Source organism: Corythoichthys intestinalis, chromosome 8, assembly GCF_030265065.1.
Source record: "Corythoichthys intestinalis isolate RoL2023-P3 chromosome 8, ASM3026506v1, whole genome shotgun sequence".
Classification (NCBI taxonomy): Eukaryota; Metazoa; Chordata; class Actinopteri; order Syngnathiformes; family Syngnathidae; genus Corythoichthys; species Corythoichthys intestinalis.
Window position 1 is genome coordinate 13294167 of NC_080402.1, and position 23214 is coordinate 13317380.

At 39.0% G+C, this 23214-nt stretch overlaps 1 protein-coding gene across 6 annotated transcripts in view; it reads left to right on the forward strand.

Moving 5' to 3' along the window:
• pnpla6 (patatin-like phospholipase domain containing 6) overlaps nt 1–23214 on the forward strand; it is a 92280-nt gene that overhangs the window by 67654 nt on the left and 1412 nt on the right. For 3 of the 6 annotated variants that reach the window (XM_057842967.1, XM_057842968.1, XM_057842969.1), the window contains exon 36: nt 6705–12916. The exons of 1 other annotated variant lie outside the window; for it this stretch is intronic. In XM_057842967.1, coding sequence (XP_057698950.1) covers nt 6705–6773 — 69 coding nt within the window. In that variant the 3' untranslated portion in view covers nt 6774–12916. Of the gene's footprint in view, nt 1–6704; nt 12917–14198; nt 14919–23214 lie in introns of those variants that run through there. 2 more of the 6 variants (XM_057842971.1, XM_057842970.1) reach the window with 2 other exon arrangements.

Genomic DNA, 23214 nt, shown 5'->3' on the forward strand with positions numbered 1-23214 from the left:
AGTGGTTTAATATTCCATGATGTTTGATCCACGAAAACACAGAGTAAAGCAGCGACTTCTTCCTCGTCATCGTTCTCCCATCATTAGCTCTAATGCTATTAGCATTAGGCTAGTTAGCTATCGCTGGCAGGTAAGACTTACGGCAATTACGTTGATGAACGTCGTTTTTCCCGAATACTGGAGGCCGACCAGGGTCAGCTCCATCTCTTCCTTCCAAAATAAAGACTTGAACCAGTCTAAAAGCCGGTTTATTAGTGCCAGCATCTTGGGAAGTCGGTGGTGCTTCGCCTCTTCCCTCCCTGTCAGATGTATGGGTTGGGCTTTTCCAGCTCTGAAGGGGAGGGAGGGCAGGGAAGTCGAAGACGGCCAGGCTATTCGTTGTTGGTCACTTTCCGAATCGGGCCGAATGCTATCGTTACAAAACGGTGACAAACAAAAACGTTTAAAAAAAAAAAAAAAAAATTGACATTTTTGGAAAATCGGGAGATTTGGCTGTCTAATCGTGAGGCGTGAGCATTGGGGTCAAAATCGGGAGTCTCCCGACCAAATCGTGAAACTTAACAGGTCTGAGCTCCCGTGGCGCGACACCGCGCCGATAACGTCAAGCCTCGTACACGTCACATTGGGCATGCGCAGCGGTGCTATTAAACATTAAAAACAGTAAATATGGCGGAATGTCGGCTTTAATTTACTGTTTTAATAATATTTTTAAATTAAATATGTTGAATGTTTCCATTTTTGTGCCTTTTTGAACAAAAGAAAAATGCCTTCGCTTCGAGTGGGCGGGCATATTTTTTTCCGGGCTGAGGAACTTTGGTGGGGGCAAAGTGCATCATACGCTGTCGCCTTGTAAATCTGCACTGCCCCTAGGGCCTGGCATGAATACTACATCGTTTTCATGCAGAATTGCAACATTGTTCGAATGGAGACGGGCCCATACAAATGCAAACATGAAATTTTTCGTTTTCTCGGAGAGTCATCATGTAAACGGCCCCTTAGTGCGTACGAGCAGGCAGAGTGTCTCGAGTGATTTGGTCGAGGATTCACGGTAATTATTATGTAAATTAACACCATGGGTGAAACGTTGTGAAAAAAAATGAAATGAATGGAAAAAATTAGCGTGACTTTAGTTTGTAATATTTACATAAAATGAAAGATAATGGCCCGTTTTTTTGCATTTAGCCAAAAATCTAGATGTTTTATGTTCATATCTATAGAAATTCCGATATCTACGCATTAATTTTAGTTCTGTCAAACGATTAAAATTTTTAATTGAATTAATTATAGCTTAAAAATTAATTAATCATAGTTAATCACAATTCAAACCATCTATAAAATATGCCATATTTTTCTGTAAATTATTGTTGGAATGGAAAGATAAGACACAAGTGGATATACAGTATACATTCAGCATACGGTACATAAGTACTGTATTTGTTTATTATAACCAGTGTTGTTAATAACGGCGTTACAATATAACGGCGTTACTAACGGCGTTATTTTTTTCAGTAATGAGTAATCTAATTAATTACTTTTCTCATCTTGGCAACGCCGTTACCGTTACTGAGGCGGGAAAGGCGTGCGTTACTATGCGTTACTAAGTTGGTTGAATAAAAAAAAGTCTGAGAGAAATGGACTCACGGGGACGAGAGCAGGGCAGGAGTGGGGAAGACGCCGCTGCAACCGCGATGCTAGGTGGCTCCAATAATACCTGACTGCAGCCATAGCCGACAAACTACGCCCACATGACACGGTAGATATCATATTATAGAACTAGATGCAAATAACAGACACTGCTGCACTGCCAACATGTTTTAAGGACTACATGCGTTTGTAAACACCCGCCATCTTAAAGCAGTAGACCTCTCAGGAAGGCCCTGATGTAGAGATCCTTCCTAGCGAACCTAAGTAATTTTTTAAAATCTAAAATGCTCCTAAATCGGCAAAATCTTAACTTAAATCTATCTTTAAATGATGAAACAGTTTTAAAACTTACACATGTTTAAAGTAGACAGAAGGGAACTAATGCAATAACGGGAGAAATTTTAACAACTTTAACGATTGATTCACAACTTGAAATGACTTCCACACATAGCAAAGGTTACTAGCTAGTTATCGCAATACCCTTGTGTCTAGTTAAGTGGAGGGTAAAGAATTGGGCTAGGGCCAATTGTCCCCCAAACACTTTAAGCTTCACATTGTGTGACCTGTGTGTGTGTGTGTTTTTTTTTTTTTTTTTGAGAAAAAAATATATATATCACTAGTTACTTTGCCAAGTAACTAATTACTCTTACATTCAGGTAACTGAGTTGCTAACGCAATTATTTTTTGGGAGAAGTAATTTGTAACTGTAATTAATTACTTTTTTAAAGTAAAATTAACAACACTGCATGGCACTAAATGCGTTAGTAGACAGACGCCATCTTAAAGCAGTAGACTTTTTAGGACGGCTCTGTTGTAGAGAACCTTCCTAGCGAATCTAAGTAACTTTTTATCTAAAATACTTCTAAATCGGCAAAATCTTGACTTGAATCTATCTTTAAATGATGAAACAGTTTTAAAACTTTCATATGTCAAAAGTAGAGAGAAGGGAACAAATGCAATAATGGGAGCAATTTTAACAACTTTTTACAGTTGATTCAGGGTAAAGGGTAAATTAGGGTAAAGAATTGGGCTCGGGCCAATTGTACCAAAAACCTTCACAAAAAACTTCACATAGTGTGGCCAATGTTTTTTTTTTTTTTTTTTTTTGGGAGGGGGAAAAAAAAAAAGTAATTATCACCAATTACTTTGCCAAGTAACTAATTACTCTTACATTCAGGTAATTGAGTTACTAACGCAATTACTTTTTGGGAGAAGTAATTTGTAACTATAATTAATTACTTTTTTTCAGTAAGATTAACAACACTGATTATAACAATAAATCAACAAGATGGCAACAACATTAACATTCTGTTACAGTGATCCATGGATAGAAAGACTTTTAGTTCTTAAAAGATAAATGTTAGTACAAGTTATAGAAGTTTTATATTAAAACCCCTCTTAATGTTTTCGTTTTAATAAAATTTGTAAAATTTTAAATCAAAAAATAAACTTGTAGCCCGCCATTGTTGATGTCAATAATTACACAATGCTAATGGGTCCTGAAGCCCATAAAATCAGTCGCACCCAAGCGCCAGCAGAGGGCGACAAAACTTCAAAAAACACAAGTAGCAAGTGTACATTGCACTGTTCTGTCATTTTAATCTGTTTGAGCGGGGCATGAGCGTTAATGGCGTCAACTATTTTAACGTGATTAATTTAAAAAATTAATTACCTAACGTTAACGCAATAATTTTAACAGCCCTAATTAATGTACAAGAATTTTCAACGTAAAAAGCTTTTTGTTTCGTGATGGCTGCCATGTTGGATTTTGTTAACTCTACATTCAAGTAATCAGGTAATTTTCAGCTAACTGCCCGTTTTTTTGGCAAAAAATAGTAATTTAAACATTTCTGTCGTCCATACAAAAAAACTGCTGTAATGTCTTTTATTTTATGTAACATTTCCATCTTAAATCGACGCGGTCCAGATAGCCGGCAAGACGTGCTGAGGCAATAGTCACGTCGGAATTCAACCTAAATAAGTTGTGATTGTACAGTATATAGAAAAATGCTAAATGTGCTTTTGTTGGGTAAAATTAAGATGATTTTGCAAGCTTTACTCAAGTATTAAGTTTCTGATGTGAAAATTGAGTGATTTATTAGCTGTTGAAAACTTGCACTAATATTGCACTAAATAAAAAAGTATTTCAGGCAAAAACTTCTATGATATGTTAAATATTGCTATTTATCCTGAAAATATAGGTGTGTGGTGACCCTTTGTTTGACATAATTCACCCACTGTACTTGTGTGTCTGTTTGGCTGAGCGCGTTACCGGCTACGTCATAGTCACGTGACAGAGACACTTAAGAGCCGCGCGCGTTCCGGCTTGATTAGAGAGTGCACGAGAGTTCACAGAGTGCAGCAGAGTTACAGCGCTGGACACAGCAATTTGAGCTCACAAGACTCTAAACATTGCAAACCGCTTCAGGTGATTATTTCTCCATTTGGTGATTTTTGTGCATTTAGCGTAAAATCTGATAATTTTATAGCCATTTTTAGCCAAGTTTTGTTATACTTATATAAAAAAAATAATTAAGCAGGTTTTTATTTGGGAAAGACTTTGAAGTTTTTGATGCCGCTGCTCATGGAGACTCATATATGCCAAAGGGAGGTGCCTGTTTTGATTTTAGGTCGGTAGCAGCTTTGATTTTGAAAATATTTTGAATTTTAAGTTTTTGAAAATAGGCCCCCGACGGAGCGGCCCCGCGCCCAGTTTCCCGTCAACTGATTGTGAAGTATATGCACCAAAAATTCCAAAGTGCTTAAAAAGCCATGTCGTTCTACATCAGGGGTGCCAAACTGGTCTTTGTCACAGGCCAACTTAAAATTAGGGCAGCCGCGATTAAGAACTCTTTAAGAATTAAAAGAAAGATTAAGAACAAGAACTCTGAATAGTCTGTGTGCAGCTTATATAATAGAGTTAATTTATATATATAATATATATTAATTTATTTTCTCCTCAAAATAACTGAAAATATAGCCATTAATGTCTAAAACCCTGGCAACAAAGGTGAGTACAACCCTTAGTGAAAATTGTCAACATTAACATACAACATATCAACTGTCCATATTTTGTGTGGCTACCACTATTACCCAGAACTGCCTTTACTCTCTTGGGCATGGAGTTGACCAGAGCTTCACAGGTTGCCACTGGAATGCTCCTCCACTCCTCCATGACGACGTTGCGGAGCTGCCGGATATTTGAGACTTTGCGCATCTCCACCTTCTGCTTGAGGATCCCCAAAAGATGTTCTATTGGGTTCAAGTCTGGAGACAAGCTTGACCAGTTCAGTAAAGCAGTGATCATCTTGGAGGTGTGTTTGGGGTCATTGTCATGTTGAAACACTGCCCTGCGGCACAGTTTCTGGAGGGAGGGGATAATGCTGTGCTGCAGTATTTCACAGTACATGTTGAGTTCATGTTTCCCTCAATGGAATGTAACTCTACAACACCTGCAGCACTCATGCAGCCCCAAACCATGACATTCCCACCACCATGCTTGACTGTAGGCATGACAGACTTATCTTTGTACTCCTCACCTGGTCGCCGCCACACATGCTTGAGACCATCGGAACCAAACAAATGAATCATCGTCTCATCAGACCATAGGACATGGTTCCAGTAATCCATGTGCTTTGTTGACAAGTCTTCAGCAAACTGTTTTCGGGCTTTCTTGTGTACCGTCTTCAGAAGAGGCTTCCTCCTGGGGTGACAGCCATGCACACCAATTTGATGTAGAGTGCGGCGTATGGTCTGAGCACTAACAGGCTGACCCCCCACCTCTCCAATCTCTGCAGCAATGCTGACAGCACTCTTGCGGCGATCTTTCAGGGAAAGCATTTGGATGTGACGCTCAGCACATACGCTCAGCTTCTATGGACGACCAACACGAGGCCCGTTCTGAGTGGACCCTGCTCTTTTAAAACGTTGGATGATCATAGCCACTGTGCTGCAGCTCAGTCTCAGGGTGTTGGCAATCTTCCTGTAGCCTTGGCCATCTTCATGTAGCGCAACAATACGTCTTTTAAGATCCTCAGAGAGTTCTCTGCCATGTGGTGGCATGTTGGAACTTTCAGTGACCAGTATGAGAGAGTGTGAGAGCTGCACTACAAATTTGAACACAACTGTTCCCTATGCACACCTGGACCTAGTAACCCTAACGAGTCACATGACATTTTGGACGGAAAATGACAAGCAGTACTCAATTTGGACATTTAGGGATGTAGTTTCTAAGGGGTGGAGTCACTTTTGTTGCCAGGGGTTTAGATATTAATGGCTATATTTTGAGTTGTTTTGCTATTATATAAGCTGCACACAGACTACTTTTCATTGTGTCAAAGTGTCATTTTGTCATTGTTGCCCCATTAAAAAACATACTTAAATATCTGCAGAAATGCGACGGATGTACTCACTTTTGTGATACACTGTAAATTTTACTCACTCAGATTTCTTGAAATAAGAAAAATAGCTAGCTGAAAATAAGTTTAACAGACTTATTTTAAGAAATAAATTAGTAAATTTAATCTTAAAGCTTTGAAATGTCGAATGTTCTTAATTCAAGAATAGATTTTGTTGAAAACATTATTAGAAAGCATTTTTTTCTAGATTTAGGTGAACATTTGACCAACTTTAAGATGTATAGGTTTAATAAGAACAAACAGTAATATTTACTTCAAGTTAGTAGAATAATCTGACACATTAATCTGTTAACTAGTCTTTAATATTCAAAACAAGATGGAAAAAATTGGCTACATTTAAGAAAAATAATCTGATTAAGATGTTCTAAATTTGCAATGTAGTCTCCTAGAATGATTTCCGGACTAATGTATCGATAATTGTTGTATTGCCATATCGTGAGATCATCGTTACCGTAAGCCTTGCATGGCAAATCGTATCGTGAGATACCCAGAGGTTCCCACATCTATTTCCAATAGCTGTGTCATGGTACGAATTGAGACAAACAATGCTTTAAAAAACATCATTATTATTAGAATTTGGGGACTTTAAAAGACCTTATGCCCACTGTTCATACTCAGAAACAACATTGTTTTACTGTGCAGGATGAAGAAAAGTCTGTAAGGCAACGTAGGAAACTCACCAATGACGCCTCAGAAGTCTCTGATTGCTGACAGCAAGCTGCAGCAGAAGATTTTGAAGTGGATCATAAGCCAACAAAGAACTTGAACTAGTAGCTTCACTTCAGATTTTTCTGGAAAACCTTTTTTTTGTGTGTACTTTTTTTTCTCTGGAACTCATCCTCTAAGTCTAAGCTGTCTCAGCACCTCTGAGATAACGGAAAGTGGCTTGCTTATTCTGTTCCGCAAGATGTTAAGAGGATTTTTCAACCACGGATTTCAAAAGGGGCCCTTTCACTTCATGTACTCTAATTCTTCAAACAGCGACAGGACTCCAATAAGCAACCCTACATCGGAGGACCTTTCACAGCACTGCAGTAGATAGATAGCTGCGAAATGGCTAGAAAGACGCTTCAATGCATGCCTCCTGAGTATTAATATACACTGTGTATGTGTCATAGTTGCAGGACACTGAAAGATAATGTTGACCAGAAACAGGGAATGCCCGACAAAATGAGGATTGAAAGATTTGTATGGGACTTAAAGATATTTTTTTTTAATGTCTTTTAAGAAATTGAGATAGACCAGTAAATTAACTGTGATTTTAATTTAATTTATTGTAAATTAGCACACGACGGCAGCTTGCTTTCTGTAGTTGAGAAGCAAGGAGAGAGAGAGAATGATTCTGTGTGTTTATTATAACTGCGATTGTCAAACTGCAAAAGCCTTGCAGCCAGCTTTGAACTCCCGCCCGCTGTTTGCCACAAAGCGACAAGACTGTTTTAATTTTGACTGTACAGCAGGGGTGTCAAACTCATTTTGCATTCGTGGGCCACATTTATGCCAATTAGTTAGATCAACCGGATGAGTACATTTTGGATTTTGGACAATTACTCCTCACACACACACACACATTTTTTATAAATAAATAAAATACACTGAATACATACAATATTCACAATTTCTGAAGATTATCTTTTTGGAAATATTTTTTAAAAATCAACCAAACAAACTTCGCAAAAATAAGTGTACAAGTTGTCCTCGGGTTACGAACAAGTTTCAACTGCTCACTTAGACACAAAGAGTTGCCACAGCAACTGTTTAACAATCAATCAATCAAATTAAAGGCCCTCAAAGTGCTTTACAACAAAAACATTGCTCAAGATAAATAAAAGGCAGGAAAGTATTATACAATGACATTAAAAAGAAATGAAACAAAAACAGCACATCGTGAAAAGTCCAGCAAATGAAACGATAAAACCGATAAAATTCAAAAACATTAAAAACCCTGAAGCAAATAAAACCAGGCTATCCTAATCTGTGGAAAAGCCGAGTCTAAAAAGGTGTGTTTTTAATCGAGACTTAAAAAGACCTAGATCCGTAGTGGTGCGGATTTCAGAGGGAAGGCTCTTCCACAGCCTGGGGGCAGCAACCGCAAAAGATCAGTCTCCCCACTGTTTAAGTTTCGACCTCGGAACATGTAAAAGAAGCTGGCCGGTTGAACGAAGAGTCCTGCCAAAGTTACGGAAGGTTAAAATTTCCGATAAATAATATGTAGCCTGTTTAATAGAATTAAAAACAAACAGTAAAAGTTTGAAATCAATTCTAAAATGGACTGGAACGACAAGGTAAACGATGATTGACGCATGCGGCACTTTGACGTTTCGGCTTCCATGCTCTCTCTTGATAGATCAAACCTTAATGTCTGTCAATCATTGTTAACTTTACTAAGCAACTCCTGTGCACTGCCCGACCAAGAAAAGCAGATTTACAGTGGGGCAAATAAGTATTTAGTCGACCACCAATTGTGCAAGTTCTCCTACTTGAAAAGATTTAGAGAGGCCTGTAATTGTCAACATTGGTAAACCTCAACCATGAGAGACAGAATGTGGAAAAAAATAAACAGAAAAATCACATTGTTTGATTTTTAAAGAATTTATTTCCAAATTAGAATGGAAAATAAGTATTTGGTCACCTACAAACAAGCAAGATTTCTGGCTGTCAAAGAGGTCTAACTTCTTCTAACGAGGCTCCACTCGTTACCTGTATTAATGGCACCTGTTTTAACTCATTATCGGTATAAAATACACCTGTCCACAACCTCAGTCAGTCACACTCCAAACTCCACTATGGCCAAGACCAAAGAGCTGTCGAAGGACACCAGAGACAACATTGTACACCTGCACCAGGATGGGAAGACTGAATCTGCAATAGGTAAAACGCTTGGTGTAAAGAAATCAACTGTGGAAGCTATTATTAGAAAATGGAACACATACAAGACCACTGATAATCTCCCTCGATCTGGGGCTCCATGCAAGATCTCACCCCGTGGCGTCAAAATGATAACAAGAACGGTGAGCAAAAATCCCAGAACCACAGAGACCTGGGACCACAGTAACAAAGGCTACTATCAGTAACACAATGCGCCGCCAGGGACTCAAATCCTGCACTGCCATACGTGTCCCCCTGCTGAAGAAAGTCCATGTCCAGGCCCGTCTGCGGTTTGCTAGAGTTCATTTGGATGATCCAGAAGAGGACTGGGAGAATGTGTTATGGTCAGATGAAACCAAAATAGAACTTTGTGGTAGAAACACAGGTTCTCGTGTTTGGAGGAGAAAGAATACTGAATTGCATCTGAAGAACACCATACCCACTGTGAAGCATGGGGGTGGAAACATCATGCTTTGGGGCTGTTTTTCTGCAAAGGGACCAGGATGACTGATCTGTGTAAAAGAAAGAATGAAAAGGTCCATGTATCGAGAAATTTTGAGTGAAAATCTCCTTCCATCAGCAAGGGCATTGAAGATGAGATGTGGCTGGGTCTTTCAGCATGACAATGATCCCAAATACACAGCCAGGGCAACAAAGGAGTGGCTTCGCAAGAAGCATTTCAAGGTCCTGGAGTGGCCTAACCAGTCTCCAGATCTCAACCCCATAGAAAATCTGTGGAGGGAGTTGAAAGTCCGTGTTGCCCAACGACAGCCCCAAAACATCACTGCTCTAGAGGAGATCTGCATGGAGGAATGGGCTAAAATACCAGTGTGTGAAAAGCTTGTGAAGAGTTACAGAAAACGTTTGGCCTACGTTATTGCCAACAAAGGGTTTATAACAAAGTATTGAGAAGAACTTTTGGTATTGACCAAATACTTATTTTCCACCACGATTTGCAAATAAATTCTTTAAAAATCAAACAATGTGATTTTCTGTTTTTTCCCCCCCACATTTTGTCTCTCACGGTTGAGGTATACCCATGTTGACAATTATAGGCCTCTAAAATTTTTAAGTGGGAGAACTTGCACAATTAGTGGTTGACTAAATACTTATTTGCCCCACTGTATGTCTGAATTTAGGGCATTTACAAACAGAACTTTCAAGTTACGAAACTACTTCCAGAACCAATTAATTTTGCAAATAGAGGTACCACTGTATAGCATTGTTTAAATTTTTTTTTTTTTTTAAATCAGACATTGTCGGCAGTTACTCATTACCAGAGTATTCTTTCAGAGTATTCTTCCCCTGAATGCTTTTTTTACTTGTAATTTTTGGGGGGGATGACTACTTTTAAGTGAGTAATATTATTCTGACGTAACGCTACTCTTATTTTGAGTAAAATATCTAATATAGGATGGGAAGAGTACGCACTCGCTCACACAAGTCTAAGCACCTTCGGTTTTATGGTGCTCATTTCAAAACAAAAGCATCTAGTTCTGTATGTACTATATGAATGAACTAAAATGAACAACCTCATGGGCTTCATTGGACCGCCATGTGGGCCATACGTTTGACACTTCTGCTCTACAGGAACACCAGGCAGCTACTTTATGGTCTCATGCAAACAAAAGTAATGCCACACAGTACAACATACCCGCGTAGAACTTTTTTTGACTCTACTGAAAAGCAATTTAATTAAATAGTTTCAATTGTGTTACTTGCCAGATCTATTGTATTAAAGCAACACTCGGTAACTTTTCAACCTTTATAAAGTATTTTCATAACGTTTGTGATAATATGTTGACTGAAAACTAGTTGAATGACACTGCTTTTATATCTTGAGGGGGTCTCTATCGCTTTCACCGGCAATAATTAACTCATTCACTCCCAGCCATTTACACCGGAGAAAGGCCCTTCGCTCCCGGCCGTTTTACTGGATTTTGACTGATTTTGGAAGGCCCACAGAAAATTCTTTTCTATTGCTATATAAACATGGAACCCACCAAAAGAAAGATTAGACTCTCTTCTTTCAGCAGAAAAAAAGTTAGTTCATATCTTTTTACATTCTTTCGAAATCAGCATTAGAAAATAGCTTAGTTTGAGCAATTTTCCAATTTCTGTTGAAAAAACGGAGAAATTGAGCTTTTTGTGAAACATAACTTTAACTTATACACAGCTATTTTTTCCTTTAGTTACATCCCAAACATCTGAATAATGTTTTCCTTTTACAAAATAAGATTAACAACAAGACAAATAGAGCTTTTGATAGCTAAGTAACAATTTATTTACACATAACTAACTGAAAGATGACGCTGTTCTGGCCACGACAGCCGGTTAAACTTTTCCCTCATCACTGTCTGTCTCATAAAGATGAATTTTTTTGAGTCTCTGCGGGCTCTGCTCGCGAGCAGCACGGGCTCGAAGGCATCGTCCGCTGCACTAGTGGTCCCGGCCGTTCTGCTCGGTCGTCCAGCACCTGGCATCCCGGGCGTCCTACCGGTTGTTCTGCTCGGTCATCCGCCGCCTGGCATCCATTCGGTTGTCTTCCGCCGGCGCCCGGCCGTGCGGCTGGGCCGTCTGTTGCCATTGAATCGGGTTGCGGCTCTTACCAAATGCGCTACTGCCCTCCAGTGGCCAGTTTTATTGCTTTAAAATGGATTTTCAGATTTGTGCTTTGGAGCTAAATTGAATCAGAACTCAGAGAGATCTTTTTTGAAAAACAAAAACGTAAAATAAATACGTCTCTGGAACACTGAAACAATTAAAAATAGAATGTTTTTATTAGGGGTGTCAAACGATTAAAATTTTTAATCGAGTTAATTACAGCTTAAAAATTAATCACAATTTATCGCAATTCAAATTATCTATAAAATATGCCATTTTTTTTCTGTAAATTATTGTTGGAATGGAAAGATAAGACACAAGAAGGATCTATACATTCAACATACGGTACATAAGTACTGTATTTCTTTATTATAACAATAAATCAACAAGATGGCATTACCATTATTAACATTCCGTTAAAGCGATCCATGGATAGAAAGACTTGTAGTTCTTAAAAGATAAATGTTAGTACAAGTTATAGAAATGTTATATTAAAACCCCTCTTCATGTTTTTGCTTTAATAAAATTTGTAAAATTTTCAATCAAAAAATAAAGTAGTAGCCCGCCATTGTTGATGTCAATAATTACTTACACAATGCTCATGGGTGCTGAAGCCTATAAAATCAGTCGCACCCAAGCGCCAGCAGAGGGCGCCAAACTCCGAGAAACACAACAAGTACACATTTCACTGTGCAGTCATTTTAATCTGTCTGAGCGGGGGCATTTGTGCGTTAATTGCGTCAAATATTTTAACGTGAATAATTTTAAAAAATAATTACCGCCCATTAACGCGATAATTTTGACAGCCCTAGTATTTATACGTTTTTGGGAGCAGATGAGTTAGTATTTATACGTTTTTGGGAGCAGATGAGTTAACTTTGAGAAGGGTGGCAGGAACCCTGCCACACAAAAATACTTCAGATGTGCTAATTGCTTAACGGCATATGTCACTTCCCCCTTTCTCCATTCATTATAAAGACTGAAGTCGATGCGAACACTTTCGCGCGAATTCTGCAAAGATGGCAGAGCAATAAAACAGACAAAAAGTTTTGTCTGAGGAGGAAAAAAAAAGCAAACTAGCAGGATAGACAGAATAAACATTGGCCCGGCTTTCACTCGCTGGCGTGATGCCCCCTTCCATCCCCCCATGGTTGGGGAGGTTAGCCACACGGTTGCTAAACATCATATCATATTGTTTAGCCACAACTGGATGCATTACCTAATGACTATTCATCCTTCACACAACCACTGGAAACAGAAATCTTGTTGCGCCGATCATGTTTTTTTGCTCCCGATCCCGATCGTTTTAGTTTGAGTATCTGCCGATCCCGATATTTCCCGATCCGATTGCTTTTTTTTTTTTTTTTTGCTCCCGATTCAATTCTAATCATTACCGATAATTTTTCCCGATCATATACATTTTGGCAATGCAATAAGAAAAAAATGAATAAAACTCGGACGAATACATACATTCAATATCCAGTACATAAGTACTGTATTTATTATTATGACAATAAATCCTCAAGATGGCATTTACATTTTTAACATTCTTTTCTGTGAGAGGGATCCACGGATAGAAAGACTTGTAATCTAGTGTATTTGTTGAGCTTTCAGTCAATGATACTGTAGCCATTTAACTGTTCTGCCCAAATGCATGATGGGAAGTGCAACCATGACTGTGCATAGTGGCACCAATTGATATATCTTCTCTGCGTTGGGAAATAACATAGGGTGTTAAGAAAAAGATCAACCACTACCTTGTTTCCCCACGATATTTCTAATTGTTGAGAGAGGGATTGTTAGGCTTTAGCCAATTAAAAAAAAAGGCTCCAAAGACTGCCAAAATTCACTCTACTCATTTTACGCTGCCTTTTAGCTCTATATATAGGTAAAACGGCACCATTATAGATTGAACGCGACAATGTATGAGTAGGTTGTGCAGCGCATGCAATAATTGCGTTAAATATTTTAACGTGATTAATTTTTAAAAAATTAATTACCGCCATTACCGCGATAAATTTGATAGCCCTACTTTAAGCCAAAACTAAAGACTCTGGATGAGTGTAAGACATTTAGTCCGTAACGTTAAATACAATTAGAAAACGATTTAATTAAAAAATATATGGATATTAAAAAAAGGCATGTCCGATATTTTTTTGCCGATTCCGATACTTTCGATCCCCATCTTTAATTTTTGTATTGATGATTTTACCACACTGTGGGTGTGCGCTGGTCCTCATGGGAAACAGTCTTCCTTAAGGCAAAACACTACCGCTTTTGTCCACCGATGTTGTTAAAATCGACCAAAACTGAAAAGTTACCAAGTGTTGCTTTAATTGATTATAATTTAGCAATTAACTACTGGATTTTAATTTATGTGTATTTGTGTTTCCTTAATTTATTGTGGGGGATTATTTAACGTCAGGAAGTGACTGAAACATTGACAATATACCATGCTCATCAGATGCTTAGTTTTCATTCATTATCCTTGTTGAGAACTTAAAGCAACAAAAATGAGAATATAATGAACAATTTAATATGCACATTGAAATAAATGTTGACATAATGCCACTTGTCCTTTTAATGCCACATTGTGCTTTACCTTTTGCTGGTTGTTTTAACTTCAGTTTTTTGTTGATGATAAAGGAAAGTTCTTTCTTGCAGAGATTTGTAAGCGGTCAGCTGTATTCAAGGGCGTAGGTTTGGTCTCAACATTGGTAAGGACGATATAATGGCATAACCTGCATATACACTTTTTTACCTGCATGTACTTTTTGCTGGGGACAGGGCATTAATAAGACCAACCAGATTGGGTGAACAGGGGTCAGGGCTACATTTCTCACCAATATGAACCTAATTAATTGACAGGCTAAATGGTAAATGGAAATTAAATCTGTATTGATTTATACTAACTTTCATGTGTACACGATCAAGTGATAAACCGTTCGTTTCCAACCTTTTGTTTTTATAAACTACTCAAGAAACATTTTTAAAACTTCCAGAATGAATGTCTGGATTTTATAAGCAAATTTAAATTGCATGTTTTGAATATAATTTAAATTATATTAGCATACACAATACATACAAACTTGTTAATAATCTCTTTGCTATCCAGGAATGCAAAAAAAAATGAACATTTGTCCTAAGACCAGTCAATATTTTTGACCACTTCTTAGTCAGAGATTAGCAAAAATACATAAAAATGAACCCTGAACGTTAATTTCATCTATTAGCGCTGAGAAGTCTACTGCTTGAAGATGGCAGTGTAAGGATGTGATATCTATGAGGCGCACCAGACGCTACCTGCTACCACCGTAGCATCACGCGTGAGTAGTCTGTAGAAACGTTCGCATAGTTTGTAGCGGCTGTTGGCTGCAATTAGGTACTATTGCTTCTTCTTCTACAGACGTGATATCAGCGTGTTGTCCCGCTTTAAAAGTAGTCCGGGCATGGTCCATAGGGGTAGTCCGGTGTATCGGCTGGACGTCGCCTGCTCCGGCAGGGGACCCTGCCCTGCCCTGGGCTTGGTGGGCCGCTGGGCCCGTTGGCTGTGCCGGTTGGGGGGCTGCAGCTGTGGTTTGTGGGCTGGGTGGGCGGATGGGGCTAGGTATGGGCGTGGGGCTGGTGGTGAGTCCCCTCTTCCCATCCCTGAGGGCCGGTTGATGGGAGTGTGGGTGGCCCGGGGGACCACCCTGGATCCCAGGGAGTGACGATGGCATCTTTGGTAGGCTGCGGGAGGAGGGATGGGCGGCACTGCCCTCCCTCCCTGGACTGGCTGCGTGGAGGCCGTGGCCCCCGGTCGGTGCCTGCGCGGCAGTCTTGTGTTTGGTGGGGACTGGATGTGATTGGGCGCGCTCGGGTGGGGGGGTCCCGGTGCCAGGATTAGCAGTGGGGAGGTGTAAGGTCGGTTGCCAACGGGCTTACAATCACAAGAGATTCACCTGATTACGGGGTTGTAGATCACAGAGCTGATTTGTGTACGCTCTACCCCTCCCAATCTTCTAGCTTATAGACTTCCCCACCCCCCTCCCCTTCTTTCCCTGGTCAACAGGCCCCCCACATGGTGTCAACCGGAAATACATCTAGCTGACGATAACACCAACATATTAATGGTGTAGGCGTTAAATGTATTTCTTGTTGTTTTTTGTGTTTCTTTTCTTTCTTTTCTTGTGTTTCTTTTCTTCTGTTGCCCCATAACCCCTTCCTGTTCGCTGCTTTGTCATGAAAAAAAAAAAAAAAAAAAAAGTATTTCGGGCAAAACGTTATGCTTAGGGCTGGCAAAATTAAACGATTCCTCGAGGCGAATGAAATTACTCAGGTCAATTTTTAAACTCGAGTATTTGTTTCAGCTCCAGGTAAAACACCACTGCTTTTGTCCACAGGCATCTCTAAAGTGCATCAGTGGGTTGACCAATTATGGAAAAAAATCTAAATCGGGATGAAATAAAACTTTTTACCTCGATTATGTTCAATGTATGATTATCTGAAAAAAATGTTTGCATAAGCTCCAAATAAAAAATAATGGAGAGAAATATTTTAGAAAATACATACATGCATTTTAATTAATAAATGAAATGGACTAATACGTATTTAGATTCAAAAATGGAAAGTCACAACATTCTCTAGCCATATTTTCTTCTAAACCAGTCCATTTACAAGAAGAAAAGCATCAGCATGTGTTGTTGGGGGAAGTGTCAACCCTTTCCTGTGAAACACAGACTGGGACCTCACGTTTTTGTGGTTCGATAGTTTCCTTCACAGTTCACTACATTTCTCAGTTTAATCAACATTAACAGTAGAAAAAACATACAGGAAGGCATTTCTCTCTAAGCAGCTTCCTACTCGAGTTTTGCAGGTTGGCAAGTTCATGCTAACTCTGATGCAGGTCGGACTTTCAGTAGCAAAATTAGTGGTATGTTTCCCACTGCCACAACATTGACGTCTTTTTACATTACTTACAGTGGCTGCAGCTAGCTGAAACAAAACTTCGAATATCCCTCCTCTTCGACGGAGGCTGAAGAGGCTGCATGTTGTCGAAATGTATTTCTGTGTCGGGGATGGCTGCGTGTGGATGTCATGAAGTCATCAGCCAATCAAATGTGTGTTTGAGGGAAAAAATTGACCGGCATATTTAGCAAGTGAAAGGGGGTAAATGTAAGTCTGAACATAATAAAAATAATTTAATCATAGTAGGGTCAATTCTGTGCTTACAACATACAGTGGGGCAAATAAGTATTTAGTCAACCACTAATTGTGCAAGTTCTCCCACTTGAAAATATTAGAGAGGCCTATAATTGTCAACATGGGTAAACCTCAACCATGAGAGACAGAATGTGGAGAAAAAAAAAAAAAAACTGAAAATCACATTGTTTGATTTTTAAAGAATTTATTTGCAAATCATGGTGGAAAATAAGTATTTGGTCAATACCAAAAGTTCATCTCAATACTTTGTTATGTACCCTTTGTTGGCAATAAAGGAGGCCAAACGTTTTCTGTAACTTTTCACGCAGTGTTGCTGGTATTTTGGCCCATTCCTCGTCGTTGGGCAACACGTACTTTCAACTTCTTCCACAGATTTTCTATGGGGTTGAGAACTGGAGACTGGCTAGGCCACTCCAGGACCTTGAAATGCTTCTTACGAATCCACTCCTTTGTTGCCCTGGCTTTGTGTTTGGGATCATTGTCATGCTGAAAGACCCAGCCACGTCTCATCTTCAATGTCCTTGCTGATGGAAGGAGATTTTCACTCAATATCTCTCGATACATGGCCCCATTCATTCTTTCCTTTACACATATCGGTCGTCCTGGTCCCTTTGCAGAAAAACAGCCTCAAAGCATGATGTTTCCACCCCCATGCTTCACAGTGGGTATGGTGTTCTTCGGATGCAATTCAGTATTCTTTCTCCTCCAAATACGAGAACCTGTGTTTCTACCAAAAAGTTCTATTTTGGTTTCATCTGACCATAACACATTCTCCCAGTCCTCTTCTAGATCATCCAAATGCTCTCTAGCGAACCGCAGACGGGCCTGGATGTGTACTTTCTTCAGCAGGGGGACACGTCTGGCAGTGCAGGATTTGAGTCTCTGGCGACGCATTGTGTTACTGATAGTAGCCTTAGTTACTGTGGTACCAACTCTCTGTAGGTCATTCACTAGGTCCTCTCGTGTGGTTCTGGGATTTTTGCTCACCGTTCTTGTTATCATTTTGATGGCACGGGGTGAGATCTTGCATGGAGCCCCAGATCGAGGGAGATTATCAGTGGTCTTGTATGTCTTCCATTTTCTAATAATTGCTCCCACAGTTGATTACTTTACACCAAGCGTTTTACCTAGTGTAGATTCAGTCTTCCCAGCTTGGTGCAGGTCTACAATTTTGTCTCTGGTGTCCTTCGACAGCTCTTTGGTCTTGGCCATAGTGGAGTTTGGCGTGTGACTGACTGAGGTTGTGGACAGGTGTCTTTTATACTGATAATGAGTTAAAACAGGTGCCATTAATACAGGTAATGAGTGGAGCCTTGTTAGAAGCAGTCAGACCTCTTTGACAGCCAGAAATCTTGCTTGTTTGTAGGTGAACAAATACTTATTTTCCACTCTAGTTTGGAAATAAATTCTTTAAAAAATCAAACAATGTGATTTTGTTTTTTTTCCCACATTCTGTCTCTCATGGTTGAGGTTTACCCATGTTGACAATTACAGGCCTCTCTAATCTTTTCAAGTTGGAGAACTTACACAATTGGTGGTTGACTAAATACTTATTTGCCCCACTGTATGGGAGGGCAATCTAAATGACCTACAGTTTATAACTGAACTCATTATATAATGCAAATAAGGTTGCTTAAAAGTTGGTAGGGATAATTAAGCATCCTGAAAAATTGGTAGTTTCACCGTCCCTATGCAAACCTAAACCCTTGGCTGTATTGCAGTTTGTAAAATTACAGCACAAAGCTTTGTCATAGCTAAACAACTCGTAATTTGAACAAGCACCAGATATTAAACCTTTAAAAATACGTGCAAGATTGGGTACATTGTGCCTCCTTATTATCTGAGGAATTGAAGCAGTTAACAAATAACAAAATTCACAATACAGTGAGGAGAACAATGGGTTTTCCCATTGAGAGTGTATCAAATACTTGTTCTCCCCACTGTATACCAACGCCACCCCAAAAAAACGACTTTACTTGATCCGTAGCTTTTATCTGGCCTTGCACAGTGCCCTGCTGTGCTTCTAAATTTCTTGGAAATCAGGTCTTTGTGCATCGTGCTGATAACACAACGTGTCAAACATAGATGTGTCATGGAAAAAATTACGCTGCATTACGGTTTTCCATTAACTCATTTATACAGAAGTACTATTTGTTCAGAATATTAAGGCTTAAAATGCCCCCCATCCCTTCATTCCTACTACTCAGCAACAGTAGTAGCCTTTTTGAATGAATGCTGAAAAGTTTAATTTATTCTGAACTCAACCAAACTTGTATCCTCCAAACATGATTTGAGGTGACCAATTTGTCAATATAGTCGCCAAAAATAGGAATAAATCATGGGATTTTCTGTTTATTTTGTATGGGTAGGGTAGAGGAACACAACTATGACTAGGTTCAGACTTCAGACCGCAGGTCTTCATGCACAATTCAAATTTCTCGTCATATCTGTTTTTTTGGGCGTGCCTGTTCAGACTGCCTTTTTTCATTGAGCACGTTTAAGTATTACGCATGTGCACTAACTCGCATCCAACACGCGTTGAGCAAACTGACCCGCATGTGAAAAAATATCAAAACAAATGACTACAAATGCTGGCTCCACGTTATTCTAGGGTGACCATACCCGCATTTTCCGGACTATTAAGTCGAATCAGCCATGAAATGCATAACAAAGAAGAAAAAAAAACATAAATAAATCGTACTGGAGTATAAGTTGCATTTTGTTTTTATATTATTGCTCCAACACCACGAACAGACATGTTACTTGAAATTTAAATGACAAACAATTTAAAATAAAAAAATAATAGAGGCTACAACAGGCTTAACGGTATTGCATATTTTACAGTCCCTGACAAAAGTCTTGTCGCTTATCCATTTTGCAGAAAGAATTGCTTATAACTAGGGCTGTCAAACAATTAAAATTTTTAATTGAGTTAATTACAGCTTAAAAATTAATTAATCGCAGTTCAAACCATCTATAAAATATGCCATGTTTTTCTGTAAATTATTGTTAGAATGAAAAAATAAGACACAAGACGGATATATGCATTCAACATACGGAACATAAGTACTGTATTTGTTTATTATAACAATAAATCAACAAGATGGCATTAACATTACTAACATTCTCTTGAAGCGATCCTTGGATAGAAAAACTTGTAGTTCTTAAAAGATAAATGTTAGTACAAGTTATAGAAAATTTATATTAAAACCCCTCTTAATGTTTTCGTTTTATTAAAATTTGTAAAAATTTCAATCAAAAAATAAACTAGTAGCTCGACATTGTTGACATCAATAATTACACCATGCTCACTCATGGTACTAACCCATTAAATCATTTAAAACAAGTAACAAGCGGACATCACAATGCTGTCATTTTAATCTGAGCGGGGCATGTGCGTTAATTGCGTCAAATATTTTAACGTGATTAATTAAAAATATTAATTACCGCCCGTTAACGCTGGCTGTCACTGAGTAGCATTTGCGATCGCTACACAAAGCTAACTAAATTACCCCCAAGAACGGTAAGAGACTTAGGACAACCAGAGGACATGTAATAAAGACAGAGCTGATGGTAAAGATAGCTTGTTGAAACAGGAGAATGTCATTGTCAGTCGCGTCGATAAAAAAGCTAAAACTATGCTTAGGTCGGCTCGTTTTTTTCGTCTTTTTCAGCCTTCGACACTAAAGCCATCTCTTTAACTGAAGATTTTTATGTTCTTCCACATCTTTGCCTGTCAATTTGGTACCAGGCACATCATTTTCGGAGAGAATTGGTAGGTTTAGCGCTGTAAATATCTCCTTCGTACACGATTTCCATTCATTTCCTATTGGGGACAAACGGTGGCTTATCCTTACTTAGCAACAGTAGCTAATGTCATGAATATTAATGAGCAGAAGTGACGTGTTGCTTGCGGTACGCCATTGGTGTTCAAACGTCCATCTCGTCTGATCATTATGTAAATTTAGTAGATTAAAGCCTAATTAGCCTAATTTGCCTAACAAAAGTCCACTATTTTAAATGCTATGAATGCTCACGTATTTACAATTCTCATAGCAAATCGCTCACACGTACCTCCACAAATTGTAGCTATAAACTTAATTGCAAATGCATACACATATACAGTCCCTGACAAAAGTCTTGTCGCTTATCCATTTCGTGGAAACAATTACTAATAACCTGACTTTGAATTATTCAATTGGTTTCAGAAATGGCTCATATGAAAGCTATGACCCTCCCAAATGATGATGAATGTACAAAAATATATTTGTTTCACTGAAAAAACATTTATCATTTACTGAAGACAAAAAGGTCAAATTTTGGCAAGACAAAAGTTTTTTCGCCTAGAGAAAGTAGTGTGAAAATTGAACAAAAAATGTACTTCAAATACAAAAATATGTTTACTTAACATAAGCGGATTAAATAGTGGTGCTGTGAGATCCAAATTTAATATTTTGTATGACTTCCATGGGCTTGAAGGACTGCATCCATGCGGTTCGGCAAGGATTCATACAATTTATTGATTAAGTCATCGGGAACATCAAAGAAAGCAGTCTTGCCTCCCAGAGTTCATCAACATTCATGGGTTTCGTCTTCCATGCTTCCTCTTTCATCCTGTTCATGTCTGGTGACTGGTCTGGCCAGTCCTGGAGGAACTTGATCTTCTTTGCCTTGGGAAACTTTGAGGTAGAGATTGAAGTATGCGATGGAGCACCATCCTGCTGCAGAATGTGTCCCTTTTTATGGTTAGGAATGTAAGAGGCAGCTAAGATTTGTTGATACTTCAGACTATTAATGTTGCATTCCACCCTGCAGATCTCTCGCACACCCCCATACTGGATGTAACCCCAGACCATTATTTTGCCACCACCAAACTTCACAGTTTTGTGGATTTTTCAGACGAATCTTCCATTGAATTACACCACAGTCGCCGCATTTGAATGCGACCTACTGGAGCCTGCATGGATCCGAGATTCACTCAGAAAACAGTGAAATTGGATGGTGGCAAAATCATGGTCAGGGGTTGCATCCAGTTTGGGGGTGTGCGAGAGATCTGCTGGGTGGAAGGCAACATAAATAGTCTGAAATATCAACAAATAGTTCCTCAAGATAAAGAAGATCAAGATCCTCCAGGACTGGCCAGCCCAGTCACCAGACATGAACATCATTGAGCATGTCTGGGGTAGGATGAAAGAGGAAGCATGGAAGACGAAACCCACGAATGTTGATGAACTCTGGGAGGCATGCAAGACTGCTTTGTTTGATGTTCCTGATGACTTCATCAATAAATTGTATGAATCCTTGCCGAAGCCCATGGAAGTCATACAAAATTATTTAATTTGGATCTCACAGCACCACTACTTAATTCTCCTATGTTATGTAACATATTTTTGTATTTGAATTACATTTTTTGTTCAATTTTCACACTACTTTCTGTAGGTGACAAAACACTTGTCTTGCCAAAATTTGACCTTTTATGTCTTCATTAAATGATAAATATTTTTTCAGTGAAACAAATATATTTTTGTACATTCAACATCATTTGGGAGGGTCTTAGCTTTCATATGAGCCATTTCTGAAACCAACTCTATAATTAAAAGTCACCTTATTAGCAATTGTTTCTACAAAATGGATATGCGACAAGACTTTTGTCAGGGACTGTATTAGCTGAAACAACTTACAGCCTTATGTGGGCTAAACCAGCTATCCCTTATCCATGTCAGACACCTGAGTCTGATTCTCAGTTTTATAGGGCAACCGTCCAACCAGACCCAATGCTGCCACCAGAGGTCAGTGTATCCTCCATTATTAAACAAAATAACACACTTTTGGACTTTTTGGAAAATTATTTGGGGGTACTTGAAGGCTTAATTCGGATGTACAGTGGGGCAAATAAGTATTTAGTCAACCACCAATTGTGCAAGTTCTACTTGAAACGATTAGAGAGGCCTGTAATTGTCAACATGGGTAAACCTCAACCATGAGAGACAGATTGTGGGGAAAAAAAAGAAATCACATTGTTTGATTTTTAAATAGTTTATTTCCAAATTAGAGTGGAAAATAAGTATTTGATTTGATTTCTGGCTGTCAAGGAGGTCTAACTTCTTCTAACGAGGCTCCACTCTCTACCTGTACTAATGGCACCTGTTTCAACTCATTATCGGTATAAAAGACACCTGTCTACAACCTCTGGCAGTCACATTCCAAACTCCACTATGGCCAAGACCAAAGAGCTGTCGAAGGACACCAGAGACAAAATTCTAGACCTGCACCAGGCTGGGAAGACTGAATCTGCAATAGGTAAAACGCTTGGTGTAAAGAAATCAACTGTGGGAGCAATTATTAGAAAATGGAAGACATACAAGACCACTGATAATCTCCCTCGATCTGGGGCTCCATGCAAGATCTCACCCCGCGGCTAAATGATAACAAGAACGGTGAGCAAAAATCCCAGAACCACATGGAGGGATCTAGTGAA